The sequence below is a fragment of the Corapipo altera genome, unplaced genomic scaffold (assembly GCF_003945725.1).
Source record: "Corapipo altera isolate COAL_440 unplaced genomic scaffold, ASM394572v1 107b, whole genome shotgun sequence".
NCBI lineage: Eukaryota > Metazoa > Chordata > Aves > Passeriformes > Pipridae > Corapipo > Corapipo altera.
The window spans coordinates 2,366,184-2,381,160 of record NW_020884951.1 but is presented as its reverse complement, the minus strand read 5'-3'; the positions used below and the strand labels follow the sequence as shown (position 1 = coordinate 2,381,160).

General features: G+C 54.0%; 2 protein-coding genes across 3 annotated transcripts in view; one reads left to right on the top strand and one right to left on the bottom strand.

Moving 5' to 3' along the window:
- OPHN1 (oligophrenin 1) overlaps nt 1-14,977 on the bottom strand; it is a 53,119-nt gene that overhangs the window by 37,738 nt on the left and 404 nt on the right. The window lies entirely within an intron of this gene.
- The window catches only part of YIPF6 (Yip1 domain family member 6), a 7,912-nt gene continuing 7,727 nt past the window's right edge, over nt 14,793-14,977 (top strand). Inside the window, exon 1 of the mRNA XM_027663098.1 lies at nt 14,793-14,812. Within this exon, the coding sequence (XP_027518899.1) occupies nt 14,810-14,812 (3 nt within the window). The 5' untranslated portion in view covers nt 14,793-14,809. The remainder of the gene's footprint in view (nt 14,813-14,977) is intronic.

The following is a 14,977-nucleotide window of genomic DNA, read 5'->3' as shown; positions in this document are numbered from 1 at the left end:
TCCAGCCCCTCCACCGCTGTTATCAGCGGGTGGCCTCCAGTCCCTCCCTCCGAACAGCCCTCCCGGCCCAGTGTGGGTCCCTGAGCCATCCCAAAAGCAGCGTCACCGAGGCAGCTCATCACAGCACCCCCGGCCAGCATCCATCCATCTGTCCATCCGTCCGTCTGTCCATCTGTCCATCTGTCCCCTCCATGTTTGCTGGCCAGGGGAAGGTGATGAGGCATCAGGAGGCTCTGGTTTCATGTCCCCGTGAGCGGGGAGGGTGGCAGCACATGCAGGTCCCGCAAGGCACGTGGTGGGGACAGAGGGTCTCCACATGCCACGTTTCCATGTCAGCCCCCGCAGCAGGGAATGGCCTGGCAAGCTCATGCCTTCTGGGTTTTACAGAAACAGGGGGAAGGGCCATGGCAGAGAAAGGTTTGAAAGACAAACACAGCATATTTTAACCAGGAAAGAAGAAATAGTATAGCAAATTTAAGTTACATTTTCCTTTCAAAATATGTCTGGCCTGAAAGTTTATTTGCCAAATGTCCAGCTGAAGGAAACCCAGGTGCACATACATCAGCTTAATAGTGAAAAACACAATGGATGCCCCACAGTTAGCCCAGTGCTGCTTGGCTGCGCTTGGAACAAGGAATCTTGTTCATTTTGGGAACCATCCTTATCCTTACCCTCAGCAGTGAGGTGTAGGAAGCCCCAGCTGCAAGTGGTGACAGCTGAAGGCAGGTGGCTGCCAAAGACATCCCTGGGGTGGCACAGGCCTTTCCTTAGGGAAACAACTGTGGAAGATGAGAGAGGGAGGGGGAAAGGGGAGAGCCAGCACTGCACACGCCTGAGGAGTTCTTAATGGAAACCAGGCTCCTCCAGATCAAGGTGACTCAGCTCCTACACGTAGGGAGCCTTTGCTGAACCCCGGCTCCTGACAGAGCCCTTGTGTGCTCGCACACAGACAGCCCCACGTGCTGCCGTGGTGCCAACACAGCTTTGGAGTGTTCCCTGGGACAGGAATGGGGCTGGCTGACTGGGGTGTTCCCTGGGACAGGAATGGGGCTGGCTGACTGGGGTGTTCCCTGGGACAGGAATGGGGCTGGCTGACAGCTGGTTCTGCCGCAGCACTGCCTGCTGGCACCGGCCACCACGGGAACAGAGGATGCTCCTGCCTGGGCCCAGCACAGGGACAGTACCAGGGCCTGAGGCAGAGCACTGGGGGGCACATCACCCCTTCCCTCAGTGGCACCTGAACAGCAGCGTGGTGACACCAGGGATGGGGCAGGGCAGGCGTCTATGCAGAAAGGGATGAGCCATGGCCACAGGAAAGTGGCTTGACCACAGGAAGGGGCCAGCAGGAAGAGACTTGCTGTGTGGAAAATTGGGGCTCCATCCCATGCTGGGAGAGATAAGTCTGTATTGTCCCTCGTTTTAACAGACACTTGGAAATGTTTTCCCTCCCAATACAAACACTCAGCTGCCAAAGGCCCTCACTCTGCACCCCCAAAGCCTGGCAGGAGGGAGAGGTGGCTGGAGGGCCTGTCCTGCTCCCCCAGCGCCAGGACCCGAGGCTGAAGGAATAATGCCACGCTCCAAGCTGGAATGTCCCTGAGAGCAGCACGCCAAGGCTCGGCACCGCCAACAGTCCCAAGGACCCTTCCTGCTCGTGGTGCAGCTCAGTCTGTTTCCATGGAAACACACCAAAATGGATTCAATCGGGAGTCCTCAAGGACTCCTCCTTCCAGCCTAAGAATGTCATGCCAACTCTTACCATTTGTGGTCACAACACTTTACTCTTCTAGCAAAAATGAAGTTCCATCCCTGCACAGAGTCCCACAGCAGGGCTGTGGGCAGGAATGGGGAGCACCAGCACCAGTGCCAGCCTCAGAAGCCACATGGAGAACTTGGGGCTGTATTTATGTGTAAACACACCTCCAGAGCCAACAGCTCAGGAAGGATGTGCCCCACACACAGCCTGCTCAGCAAGGACCTGGTAGGATCCTCACTTCAATCTTTCACAGCAACCACAGGTAACCAAAAACCACAAAGAAAAAAGTGCTGCTACCACTGCAAAAGCCACAGGCCTCTGACAAAGCAGAAACACAAATGGAGCCCCAAACCAGGCTGTGCTGCTGCCTTTTACCTCAGTGCTTAGAATTTAAACCAGAAGGAAACCACCACCACAGGACAGAGCTGTGGGGGACACAGCCTCACACTCCCCCTCACACTCCCAGGGTGAGCAGCCTTGGCTGGAGAATGGGGCAGGAGGTGCCACATGAGGGTCTGTGATGCTCAAGGTGTCACAGGTGCACATCCTTAATTAGCTTTGCTAATTGCAACCCACAATCACAATCTCTGTGACTGCAATGGTCCTCTGTTCCCAAGAGAGGAAACCATGTCCCTGAGCACACAGAAATAGAAGTGGCAGTGACAATCCAGTGGTGACAGCTATGGGGACCAGCAGAACCTGCACACCACAGGAGGAATGTGCTTGGGCTGCCTCACTTAACACCAGAGGCCAGGCTCCCAGCACCCTCACCCTCCTCATCCACACCCAAATAGTCCCTGGTTATATGACACTGGTTGGCTGTGCAGCAGCTGCTACAGCCAGCACTGCCTCTGCCTCTTCCTAGGATACAGCCAGGTGGGAATTGCTGCTCCTCCAGAAGGTCAGGGGCTGAGCAGACAGTGGGTTCAGCAGCCCTTTGGCTAATCTTCATCACATGCTACTCCCTGGGCATCACATTGTAAATTAAGGAGGAAAAACCAAAATAAAAGGAACCCCCCCACACCTCAACACCATGGCAATCATTGGCCAGCAACAGTCCCAGAGCAAAGGCATTCCTGAACTTAACCTGATCCCACCGAGGGTGTGAACAGCTGAACAGCGATGGGGCTGCAGCGTCCCCTGTTCCCAGGAAGGGATGGGATGGGATGTCTCAGTCCACACCAGAAGCTGGGAAGTGACTTCAGCTGGTCTCCCAGCTTGGGGAAGAGCAGGCAGCAGAGACTTCCATGGGGGAACAAGCCATTCCCAAGTTTCTGCATCCATCTGACCCACAGATAGCAGCACCAGGTGCCCTTCATGCAGCAACTCAGCCACAACTTCAGCAACCCGTGAGGAGTCCCATAAGGAATCAAAAAGGAAAATCCAAACCAGGTTTGAGCCATGCCAGTCCAAATAACCAGAGCAGATGTAAGCAGGAGCTCCATCTTTGCATTTATTTTGCTTTCTTCTTCTCCAGCTTGAAAACAGAACTGTTTAACCCAGCCATACACTTACAAATAAGCAAACAAAAGACAATAAAAGTTCATTCTGTCCTTAAATAAGAGCATTTAAGACAAGGATAAATTTTCAGGTTAGATCTGAACTCTGGAAATCCATTTTTGTCAGGGAAATGTTGCAAGACCCTGACACACAGCAGCTGAGGACACACCTACATTTCCTTCCAGTGGTCCCTATGGACCATTTCCTCCTCCCCCATGGAGTGCATGCACAGCACATGCACAACATGAGAAATGCCAGTTTTCCCCAGCATGCAGAGAGAGGGCTGTGATCCCTGAGGGGAAAACAATGTGTTCATTGTTACCAACTCCCACCAAAGAATTCCCCAGGGAACTACATCATGGAGATGGAGCTGATCCCCGCTGCCGCCTCACAGATGATGTTCTGGGCTCAGTACCTGACCTGCTGCTTCCCAGGGATTCTCTGTCCTTTCAGCAGAGCCTCAGGAGCTGACACACAAAGTGTTTGGTCAAGGGGCTGGAGTCTGCTCGGAGCTGTTGGATTTGCACTGTGTGTACTAACTGCATGAAAACCCCAGTCTGTGTCCCACCAAAATACCTCAGCTCCGAAAGCCATGAGCTCCCCCAGCCGAGCCGGATGTACCCTCAGGATCAGCAGTGACGAGCCCTGACTCACAGAACACTCCCAAATACTCCACAGCTGCTCAAACACAAAAACATGCTGATTTTCTCAGATGAGGAAAAAATAACTTCCCAGATGGCCTTCTAGGTAGTCCCAAATCCACACCAGCATCCGAGGAGGAATCAGGCCCTCCTGCTGCTGCACAGAGGAGAGATGCTCACCATCAGGGAGTTACAGAGCGGCCCAGGACAGGCAGTGCCTGGCAGTGACCCAGGGCAAGTTGTCCGCAAGTGCCCCCGAGGGCTCTGTGGGGACTCAGAAATCCTGACACGTTGGACAAAGGCCATTTTCCCCACACTGACACGGGTTTTCCACTTGCCAGGAGTAAGTGGCTAGCATGAACTGCTAAAAATAGCTTGCTATATTTAGCTGTGCTTTACAAATCTCTTGCAAAGGAATTTACTGAATGTCTCACACTGTCACACATTTACCTCTCCTAATCAGGGCTTCACTGACCAAGTCATTCATAAGCTGCTGCTTCCCTGTCTACTCCAGGGAGAAGAGCAAGGCTGTACTCCCAGTACAAAGACAATTTTCAGTACCTCTCCCTACACAGTCACCTTTTGCTCTGCAAGCTGGTTCTCTGCTCTCTGGATCACCACCTCCATTCACATATCCTCTCCCACTCTCCCTCCACCCAGTTTCTGTTTCCTGTCCTAAACTTCATCTCGTATTCTCACAAGTTCTCCTCCTTGCCCAGGCAGCCTTGTGGGAAATTCCCGAACTTGCTTGACAGGCTTATTTTCTTACTTACTCTTTAATTAAAAACCCAAGGACCGGCACAGCAATGGTTCACACTTATCATATACTTCTCATGCCTGCCTTATCTCTCTCACTGCCTGTGGAAACCGGCTGTGCCAAACCTGCCACACTCCAGAAGAGCTGGCAAGGGTTACGAGGCTGCACTGAAGCCCAAGGCAGTTAAACACAGAGAGGGGCTTTCCTGGCTGCCTGGAACAGAAGGAGACCACGGGTCTCCTCACCAACAACTTGGAAGTTTGGCAACATATCAGCCCAAAAACCCAAGCAAAACACAAAGCAACCAAGCAAGGCTGGAAGGACAACAAAGTTTTGGGGTATATTGGTCTGTTTTGGAGAAAACTGGGAGTGAGTGATCTGGGATACAGGTTCTGGGGACAAGGGTGTATTCTTCCCCTCCACTGGATTAAGTGATCACTAATTATCCAGTGTCTTTTTCCTGAGACCTCCACAGTGACAGATCCATTGATCAGGAAGAGACTCACGTGGCAGAACCAATTTTAAAGCAAAGACATGGAACACACCATTCTAACAGTGACACTCACCGGATTGTACCAGTTTCCTGGAGAGTGGCACTTGGGGCCCTATTTTTAATGTTTTTATAAAGGACCATGTGTCAGACTCATTTTTCTTTTATGATTTTTGCTTCTGAAACCTGAGGGCAGCACAGGGCCCTGCCTGGCCCAGCACAGCCACGACATCCACTCTGCCCATGTGCAGCTGCACAGCAAAATTCCTGCAGGCACCAGTGCTTCCCTTAGTGCTCCTTGGGACGAGCCAGGGGTAAAACCGCACTTTGGAAGCCCAAATTCCTCAAAGGACAGTTTTTCACCTTTGGCATTTTTGTGGCCTTTTAAACTGACCTTGCAGCTCTGCAAAGCTGGAGCAGTTGCTTCAGCAAAGCTGGAAAGAGACACAGGGCAGCCAGCCCAGAACACGTGGGCAACTGAAATGGAGATTAAGAAAAGATGATGGCCTTAGAAATCGGCAAAAGCGGTGAAATGTGCATTAAGAAATAATGCAACTACTTTTTGAGCAAATGCTCCCAGAGTTGCAGAGGCAGAGAAGAGTCACCAAGGAGGAAACACCATTGCAGCCCTTTGGTCCACCAGGGACTGAAGCCCAGCTGCAGGGCTGGTGCTGTGACACCTGCAAGAATTTCACCACCTGCTGTCCAAATCCAACTGTCACTACAGCAGGGAATTGCTTAGCACTGCCCTGTAGTGTGCTGAACCTGGCAAAGGAGGGAGGGCCACAGCACGGGGACACTGCCCAGCTCCAGGGGCACTGGTACTGCTGACAGAGGTGGTACTGGTGTTCCTGTGCTGGGCAGTCAGCAGCTCCCAAACCCCTCACGGGAGGCTCCAAGGGCGGCAGCACATGGCTGCTTTCCTGCCAGTTCCCAAGGCAGAGGCTGCTGGACACCTGCCCCTGCAGCAGGGACAGGGATGGCATTGCCTGGTGAGCCGGGATGGCAGTGCCAGGTGAGCTGTGAGGATGGCAGTGCCAGGTGAGTTGTGAGGATGGCAGTGCCAGGTGAGTTGTGGGGAGGGTGGTGCCAGGTGAGCTGTGTCTGTGGCAGCCGGGTGCCACTGCAGGGCTGGGCAGGAAGCCAAGGTGGTCAGTTGGAATCAGGGTGAGGCTGGCAGGTGGCACTGCCTGCTGCACCTATTTATATACCTGTTTACATCACAGTCCCACAGAGGCCAGTCACTGCCTTCCCCAGACTGGGGGCAGGGCCTAGAGCTGGGGAATAATGGACAGACTCTTCAAAAACTAAAAATACACAAAGTTGAGCCATGGAAAGCAAATGGACTTTTCCCTCCCTCGGATGGAGCGAGCTGTCAGGGAGGAGCACAGCCCCCCTCCCGGGAGCATCGGGAGACCTCTTGCCAAGAGGCTGGTCAGGAAGGCCAGGGCAGAGCTGCACAGATCCCTGCAGCACTCCAGGCCACCCGGAGCTCCGAGAGCAGCCGAGCGGGCCCTTGGCACAGAGCTCTGGCGTGAGCGGCAGGAGAGGGTGTGCTCCAAGAGCCGCGGCTCCCCGCTGCACAGGCAGGACGGACACAGGGAAAACAAATACGAAAACAACAGACTCTTATCTGGGGTAGAGCATGAGCAGCCCCCACAGAGACATCTCATGATCTGCAGAGCCCTCATATTCATCTCCCTGCAGTCTCCCTTCCCAGGCAGGGGCCAGGGCGCCGGGCTCGCTCGGAGCACGGAGATGATTTCAGAGTTTCCCTCGATAAGGGTGCAGCGGGGCGGGCAGGGGCTCAGCTGAGTCACACTCTGAGCCAGGGAGGGATTGCCAGCGGCGTGCGAGCGATCCGGAGCCGTTCAGCACGAGGAGGGATGTGCATCCCTCCTGTCCCAGGCTGGGAGACAGCTGGCACCTCCCAGGAGACCCCTGGGCACCGTCAACCTGACTGGCACTGGGATACCCACCCACCCACCCTGCAGAGCACCCTTGGGGGGCTCTGACACGAGGACTTGGAGGTCCAGCTAGGTGCCCCCAACACAGAGGGTCTCCCGATGCCCTGCAAGGCCCCAGTTCATCCTGTGATGGCACAGGAACAGGTCATGTTCCTTGCTCTCCATTTTCACAGCTACAAGGTTTAGTAAGATTAATAAATTTACTCTTGTTTTAAAAATCTCCAGGCTCAGCTCTTCAGAATGAGGCTTGGCTGGGGGAACGGGATAAAAAGGAGAGAGATCAGACTAAGAGAGCAACTGAATTCTGGGCTGTACTTGTACTTATAAACTTTATCTCAGGCTATTCCTCTGCTCTTATCATCACTTGAACGACTCATGACCACATGTTCACCTGTGCAGAAAATTCGGTGCCAAGAAAGGACACTGGGCACAGAGGCTGCGTTCAAAGGTGCCCCAGAGGGAACAGCCAGCACGGCCTGGGATCGCCGCTCCCGACGGAGCAGCTCGGCCGGCGGCCGTGAGGAGGCTGTGAGGCAGGACACAGGCCAAGGTGGAAACTCCACCATCACCAGAACAAACCTGACAAGTTTCCAAAAACTTTCACATTCACACTTATCAGAACAGAAGGTCTATTTGTTTGAAAGATTCATTTAATGCCGATTAAGAAAATGTAACTGCTGCCTGCTGAACTCCTCCAGCAGTTCCAAAGCAGCTGCATTTTGGTGTTCAGCACCTGCAAATGGCACTGGTTGTTTGCCAGAGTTTGGCCTTTTGTTCTATGAACCCACAGTTCTCCAAACCTTTGTGCTCCTGCCAGGACTGTGCCTCAGGAGGTGTCCAGCACAACGGAGCAGGGCCACCGCTGCCGCTCCACGGAGCCGGGCTGGCTCCCAGCAGGACAGAAGCCACCCGTGAAAAGCCTGGGGGCCAGTGAAGGACACCACATCTGTAGTTACCAGTGTGCTACCAAGTGCATTAGGAAATAAAATATTCCAACAATTTCTCAAGGAAAAAGCCAGAAAAGCTGAGTCTTCACACGGTGACTCAAGAGGAAACTCTTAGGTCAGCAGCAGTGTTGCTGCGAGCTGTGGGCTGTCAGACACACACAGAACATGGATAACACCCACATCCTCCCAGGGAAGGAGCCAGGAAAGGCAGCAGAAGATGGATGAAAAGCTCCCTGTATGCCTCATATGCAGCACAAGAAAAAACATCCCTAAACACATGAAAATGACTTTACCTCTTGCCCTGGCTGTACGCAGGTGAGTTCTTGGGAAGTGTATCAGGGCTGGAAAAAGCCATCACAAAATACTGCACTTTAGCTTGTTTTGACCTGGACCAGGGCTGGTCCTGAGCCCACTCACCAGCCCCCAAGCTGGCAGGGACAGGGCTGGTGTGGTGCTGCCACAGCCACGGCTGGCGAGGGGCCACTTCAGCCCATAATCCTGCCCTGGGCTTCCTACAGCAAACCAAGCCCTGGGCACCCCTGGACATGGGTGGAGCAGCTGTAACCAGCAGAAGCCAGTGGTTCCCAGGGGGGAGGCTGGGGACCCCATGACTGGAGCAGGGAGGGGACACAGAGCCCAGCCCAGCCCAGCTCACACGGGGCCATCACCGCACAGCCCGGCTGCCCTGCACCATCAGCCACTGGCAACCAAACGCCGCAACGTGCAGGGCAAGAGAGCTGCTCCAGTGGGAGCAAAACCCAACAAACACATCCCTGAGCCCCCAAACAAGGAGTGGGAGCTGCCTCGCAGCTGGGTCTGGCGGATCCTGTGCCTGCGCCTCATCTCTCTTGCCTGCACTGAAGATTTGGCTCTGATGGCTTTTGGGAGGGTTTTTGTTCTTTTTTCTGCTATTGTGTTTTAGTCTATGGTTAAAGCATGTCTGGTTTAGATTTGCACTAACTGGGGCCCCAGATCCTGCACTCAGAGCCTGCAGCCCAGGAGCGTGAGCGGCTTCATTGGCTGCAGAGACTGCCCTGTGCTGAGGACACCCACACAGCGTCTCTGGGAGAGCTGAAGCCCCACTGGGATGAGGTACAAACACAGAGACCTTTCTTTACAAGATGAGCATCACTTAGGAGCTGCTGCAGGAGACTGGGATTTGAACTCCCACTCCCCTTAAAGGACATCAGCCCACTGAGGGAAAAAGGTGATGTATTTCTTCCCAGTGGAAGGAATCACACAGTTGATCCACTCAAAGCCTCCCAGGGGCTCTGTGTGAGCAGCTCCCAGGTGCTCTTGCTATCTCCTGTGCCATAGGATGGTGCAACTCACAACCTGAGTGCTACAGCACAGAGACACTCAGAGCACACAGGTCCCCAAACCCTCACGAAGACGTTTCACTGTTACTGCATCTTCCCTTTTGCAGAGTATCCCGCTAAACTGGCACATCCTCTATGTCCTTCACTTATGCAGTGCAATTGGTTTGGGTCTAGGAGGTGTCTAAGTGCACACAAAACCACCCTACAGCCATTGATTGTTTTTAGGCAGGATTTAGGTCTGATGTCTCTTCAGATAACTAGACCAGAGAAGTCAGGAGACACTTCACAAGGAGAATGCATTATTGCTGGAGGAGAGTGATGTATTTTCCAGCAAGTCATTTTCCCTCCACTCAGGTCCAGACACAGCTGCTCCAGTGGGATGTGCTCCGGGAGGAAATAGGGAAGGTGTCCCTGCAGCAGCAGCTGTCCCCTCCTGGGGTCAGCCCAAGGCAGCACCTCCCAGTGCAACCAACATGGGTGGAAAAATGGGTCCACAGTGGAACGAGGTCAGTGGGAAAGCACCAGGGAACAGCCCACAGATGCCTGTCTGTGGCTCCTCTGAGGTGCTGCCCCCAGTGCCCATCCCTGGCAGGGGACTGACGAGACCCTGCTGGACTCAGCCCCACTCCAGGCAGTGCGGGGCCCTGGCTCTGCCTGCAGCTCCGGGCTGAGGCTCCTGCTGAGCCCATGGAACAACCGACGCCACCTCCAAATGCAGGGGTGGCAGGGTGGCCAAGCTGAGATCTCTGAGACCTTGTTCAGTGGATTGTACCCAGCCAGGGACAGTTTTTGTTCCTAAAGTCTGGTTGCCAGAACAGGGTCTGATCCTGCATCCATTCTGTCATGGCTTGGGCACTGATTTCCTGGGGCACAGCATCAGGAGAACACGGATACAGCCAGAGGAGAGCCAAGAGGACAGACTAAATTTTAAAAGGCCAGGTCTGTCCAGCAGCAGCTGCATTCCTTGGGCACACAGGCAATCTCTACACACCCACCTGAGCAGTGGCATCAGAGACACTGCTCACACCAGCCTTGCTGGGGCTCAGAATGTCCTGGTCACACTGGGAGTGTAACGGTGGCTTCCATGAGGCAGAGGGCCCTGGGCATCCCCACGTGAGGCAGAGGGCTCTGGCAGAGGCCCCTGAGCATCACCATGGCCCAGCTCTGTGTACATCCTCACCCATGTGCCAGATGCTGCCTCAGGGCTAAGCTGTCTTTGTGGGTCAGGATACTGTTACTGTGGTACCTGGATGCCAAGCTGTGCCCTCCCAGCAGAGCTAATGTTTGCCTGGAGAGCTGCAGCCTCTCCTGGGTGGGACAGACTCCTTCCTCTTCCCCCTTTTCCAGAGGAACTTTAGGGTTGTTCAGACACAGAACCCAGGATCTGGCTGTAATGTACCGCAAGAACAGATTCCAGATGTTGTCCCTACAGCCTTCCCATGAACCAGGACATGGGTTTCTGGAGAACCAGGCAGACAGGCTTCTCTGAGCAGCTTCAATCCCATTAAAATAACCTGTTCCAATGCCATGCTGCTTCCCACGCTTCACAGCATTAAACCCTCAGGCACCACATCCAACAACAGCACAGAAACCTGTCCAGAACGGGTCTGCTGTGCTGGGGGACATGGGGTTCCCTAAGGGGACAAGCCAGTTCCCACACACAGCACTGCAGGGACCTGCAGGGACAAAGATGGTGGTGGCACCTTCCCTGGGTCCCCCATACAATTCCATTCTTGGGGAAAAGCCCATCCAGTCCCTAAATATACCTTTATCATGTTATCCTTCAGGATAAAGTGCTTGCACCGCCTGGGGAGACTGAGTACTGACAGGCACATCCCAGGCACACTGCAGAGCTTCACACAGGACAGAAATCAAGTGCAGAACCACATACACAACATTTGCATGAGAACTCAGAGCTCCTCCAGCTTCAAAGGACAATTTTCACCATGACAGTACTCAGATATTAATGAGAAAAGCCTCAACCTGACATTTCTGCAATTCCATTTGATATTTAATTGGGAGAGCAGATCAAAGAACAGGGGAAATAAATGGGTTTGCACTACCACACACACGACAGAGTTCAGTGAGCAGGAGAGATTAAAAAAACCACAGAAAGAAACTGCTGTAAAGCAGCTGTTCTTACAGTCACAGCTTCTGGCGTCCCTTATGGCCTCGAGCGTGTGGCCTGAGTGAGGCTTCTCTGTCACACTAGTGCTGGCCACGGTGGCCCAGGGCTGCTGCCAGGGCTGAATCTCCAGTGCCCACATCAGGCCCTGGCCCTGGCCAGCCTGAGGGGACAGGCACCAGCCCGAGGAGATGGACACCTCCCAGTCCTTCTCCCTCCCTGACCAGGGCCAGGCCACGGTGGCCTCAGTACTGCCAGTGCAACATACAGGACTGCCAGCAACTCTCTGTACTCCTGGCATGAAAAAGAAGGGATTCAGCCAACTTTACAACAAAAATAACTCACATTTCTAGCTCAAAGTAACTTAGTTTCTATCACTGGCTTTCACGCCCAAGATTGTTACAAAGGAACAATATTATTCTCTGCTTTAGTGAGTTTAATTTCTCACTTGGTACAACCTTATACTTTGTCCCTTATGGTGTCCCACATATAGTTGAGACTGTATTCAACTGTTGGGGGGTGTCAGTCAGCAAGAGAAAATACCCCACTCAAAGGCAGCACTGGTGGGGCTGTAACTGCAGAAGGACCCTCACCAGGATGTGGGGGATGCAGAGCCCTGGGAGGGCTTCACCCCTGGATTTTATTTGTTCCACCCATCAGTTGGGTGGGGGGTGGAACCGGTTTCTCTTAATCCATGAAAGGCCAAAGGAGTTAAAGCCCCCAGAGTGCCTCCCTCATTCGGTAACAGCCCTCCACCACCACCTGCCCTGCACAGGAACAGAGGCACACGGAGCCTCTGCCCCACACGGTCACAACAGGCAGAGCTTCCCAGGGATGGCTCCCAGTGCTGGCCCCTGGACAGCTGCGCCAGGCACAGCAGGAGTAAGAGGCAGGGAAGCCCTGCTGCCTGGGAAAGCACTTACCCACGGCCCAGCCACGGGTCGGCCTCGGATGGGGACAGGAAGGGAAGTGCAGCTTTTCATCAGAAATGTTCAGGAAGCTGAAGTCAGCAGACTCCGGCAGAGCAGCGGGCTCTAAAGCTGATGAATTTCTGCACCAGGTCCAGGTGCCACCACTGAGGGTCCTGCTGCTCTTGTGTCCCCACCTGGGAGCTCAGAGGAGGCAGTTTCAGCTCGATGCCGGCAGGAGAAATGCTCTGGAGCTGTGCCAATGGATGGGACTCATTGGCAGGGACAATCCCTGGAGATCTTCATGTCATGGCACATCCCATGTAAGGGGTAAGGGGGGACTCACCTCTCCTGTCCCAGATAGTGGGTGGGCACCCACAAGCAGGGTCCCCCCGCCTTTATTAAGGTCCCCTGAGCCTTTATTTGTCTCCTGGAGAAAGCGCCGGGTGCCGGCACCACATGTAAGGGAGTCACTTGGGGAAGGGGATTAAAAAACACTTCATCCAGATCAACAGGAATTCTGCTCTGAGGAAGGGCCTGGGTCACTGCAAGCCTCAAGACTGCTGGGCATAAACCCCAGGAGACAGGTCTGGAGCACAGCCGTGGCTGTCCCAAGCTGCAGCCCCAGCGTGTCCCAGCTGGGTCCTGCTGGCAGTGACTCACTGCCCAGCACTGCAGGCAAACTGGGGAATGGGAGCACGTGCATTTGGGAAACAACCAATCCATCAAACACCACAGCACCCACCAGCCACACACACACCCTGCACGCTTTTAATACTCCGTGTTTATAATTCCACGTTACTTGAATGACTTGTTTAAAACATTTCCATTTGAGTTCACATATTAATTAGCTACAAATGGGATTATGGCAAATTAATCTACCAGTAAAAGGGCTAAACAAAAGTCAAACCACACCCAAAAATCTCAAACAGAAGTCACCGAAATGGCCCTGACTAGATGCCGGATGCCCAGCTCATGTTGCCGACAGTGATGCCCAGCGGGTTTGTCCTTGTCATCCTCTAGAGACCCTGCTGAACACCCCCTGTATTTTGGTACCCAGCAGGTCGGCTGAGACAGCCTGACCTGGCTGGACACTGCCAGCAAGAGCCGTGCTAGCAGCCCAGGAAGGAACAAAAAACACTGAGCTCCTCACACCACAGACAGCCCAAAACCCTCGGCTCACCCAGGGGAACCCAAGGTCCTGCCGAACTCCAAGAAGTGCCACAGTCACTTTGTCCGGATTACTTGGCAGATGGAAAACAAAAGCCAGGTTTGAGCAGGATGTTTTGGGTGGGAAGGGACCTCTATGATCTCTGGGTGTGATCAGCTTCCTTCTACTTCTCCCCTTCCTCCTCGGTCAGTCTCCCTGGGCCGGGTCTGCTGAGCCAGCAAAACCCCTGCACATCCCTGCACACCACAAAGACTAAAAAGGGAAACAGTTCTGAGCAGACTGATGAAGGAAAAGAAGAGCATTTCCATTAACCAGCAGGTTTGTTAAAATCCCTCTCATTTCTATTTTGGGGTTTTTTTTTGCCCTGGACTGAGCAGAGATTTGTGTTTTTGTAGCTCACATTAGGTCTCACAGCCCTGTGACATTGGCAGTTTCAGTCACACCAGCTTTTGTCTCTGCTGCTTCCAGATGGGCAAACATGGGCTATTCCAGCCATGGCCTCGATAACAAGGAAGCTCTGAATTATTCTGAACAAAAGGGCAGCAGCTAAACCTATTAACACCAACTGAAAGCAACCAGCTGGCAGGAAAACCGTGTGTGACCAGCACGGATTGTGTCTGCCTTCACTGCCCCCTTGGCTGCTCTGCTGGCCTGGGCTGGTTCTAGTGCATTTATTTCAGCAGAGAATCATGGAATCACTTGGATTGGAAAAGACCTTTAAGATCATTGAGTCCAAGGAGATGTGGGAGACGACACAGGGAAGGTGTATATGAAGGCGTAGCTACAGCTCTGGGAAGGGAAAACAATTCAGAGCAGTTGGACGGGTCAGAAACGTGTCAAACACGTGGGTCCTGGTGGTTTCAGGTGACACAACCTGGCCGGGTGCTCTGGTGATCTGTCAGCACTTCTGAACGGGCAACTCCCTCAAAGTCAACACTGAAACCGACCTTTCATTGGGAAAAATTCTCATCCTGACATGAACAATGACAAAACACCACCAACAAAAGAAGGACTACAGGAGGGATCTGGAGGGCCCCTCTCATCCTCCCAGTGCCCCCAGGGAAGCAGGGGGTGACGAGATGACCCACGATGGCCCACCACGCTCCAACCACTTGGGTGACGCAAAATAACGGAGCACCCTCCGCCAACAGGGATTGCTGTCCTTAAACGAGGAGGTGCCTGGGAGAGCTCGGCGGTGCCGCAGCTGGTGCCAGCCCAGCGGGGATGGATGGTGGGTCCGACCTGGCCCCGCGCGGGGACAGCTCCGGGTGGCCCCGGGGTGGCGGGGGCGGTGCGGGGACAGGGATGGGGATAAGGACAGGGCCAGGGCCAGCCCGGGGTGGCGGGGGCGGTGCGGGGACAGGGATGGGGATAAGGACAGGGCCAGGGCCAGCCC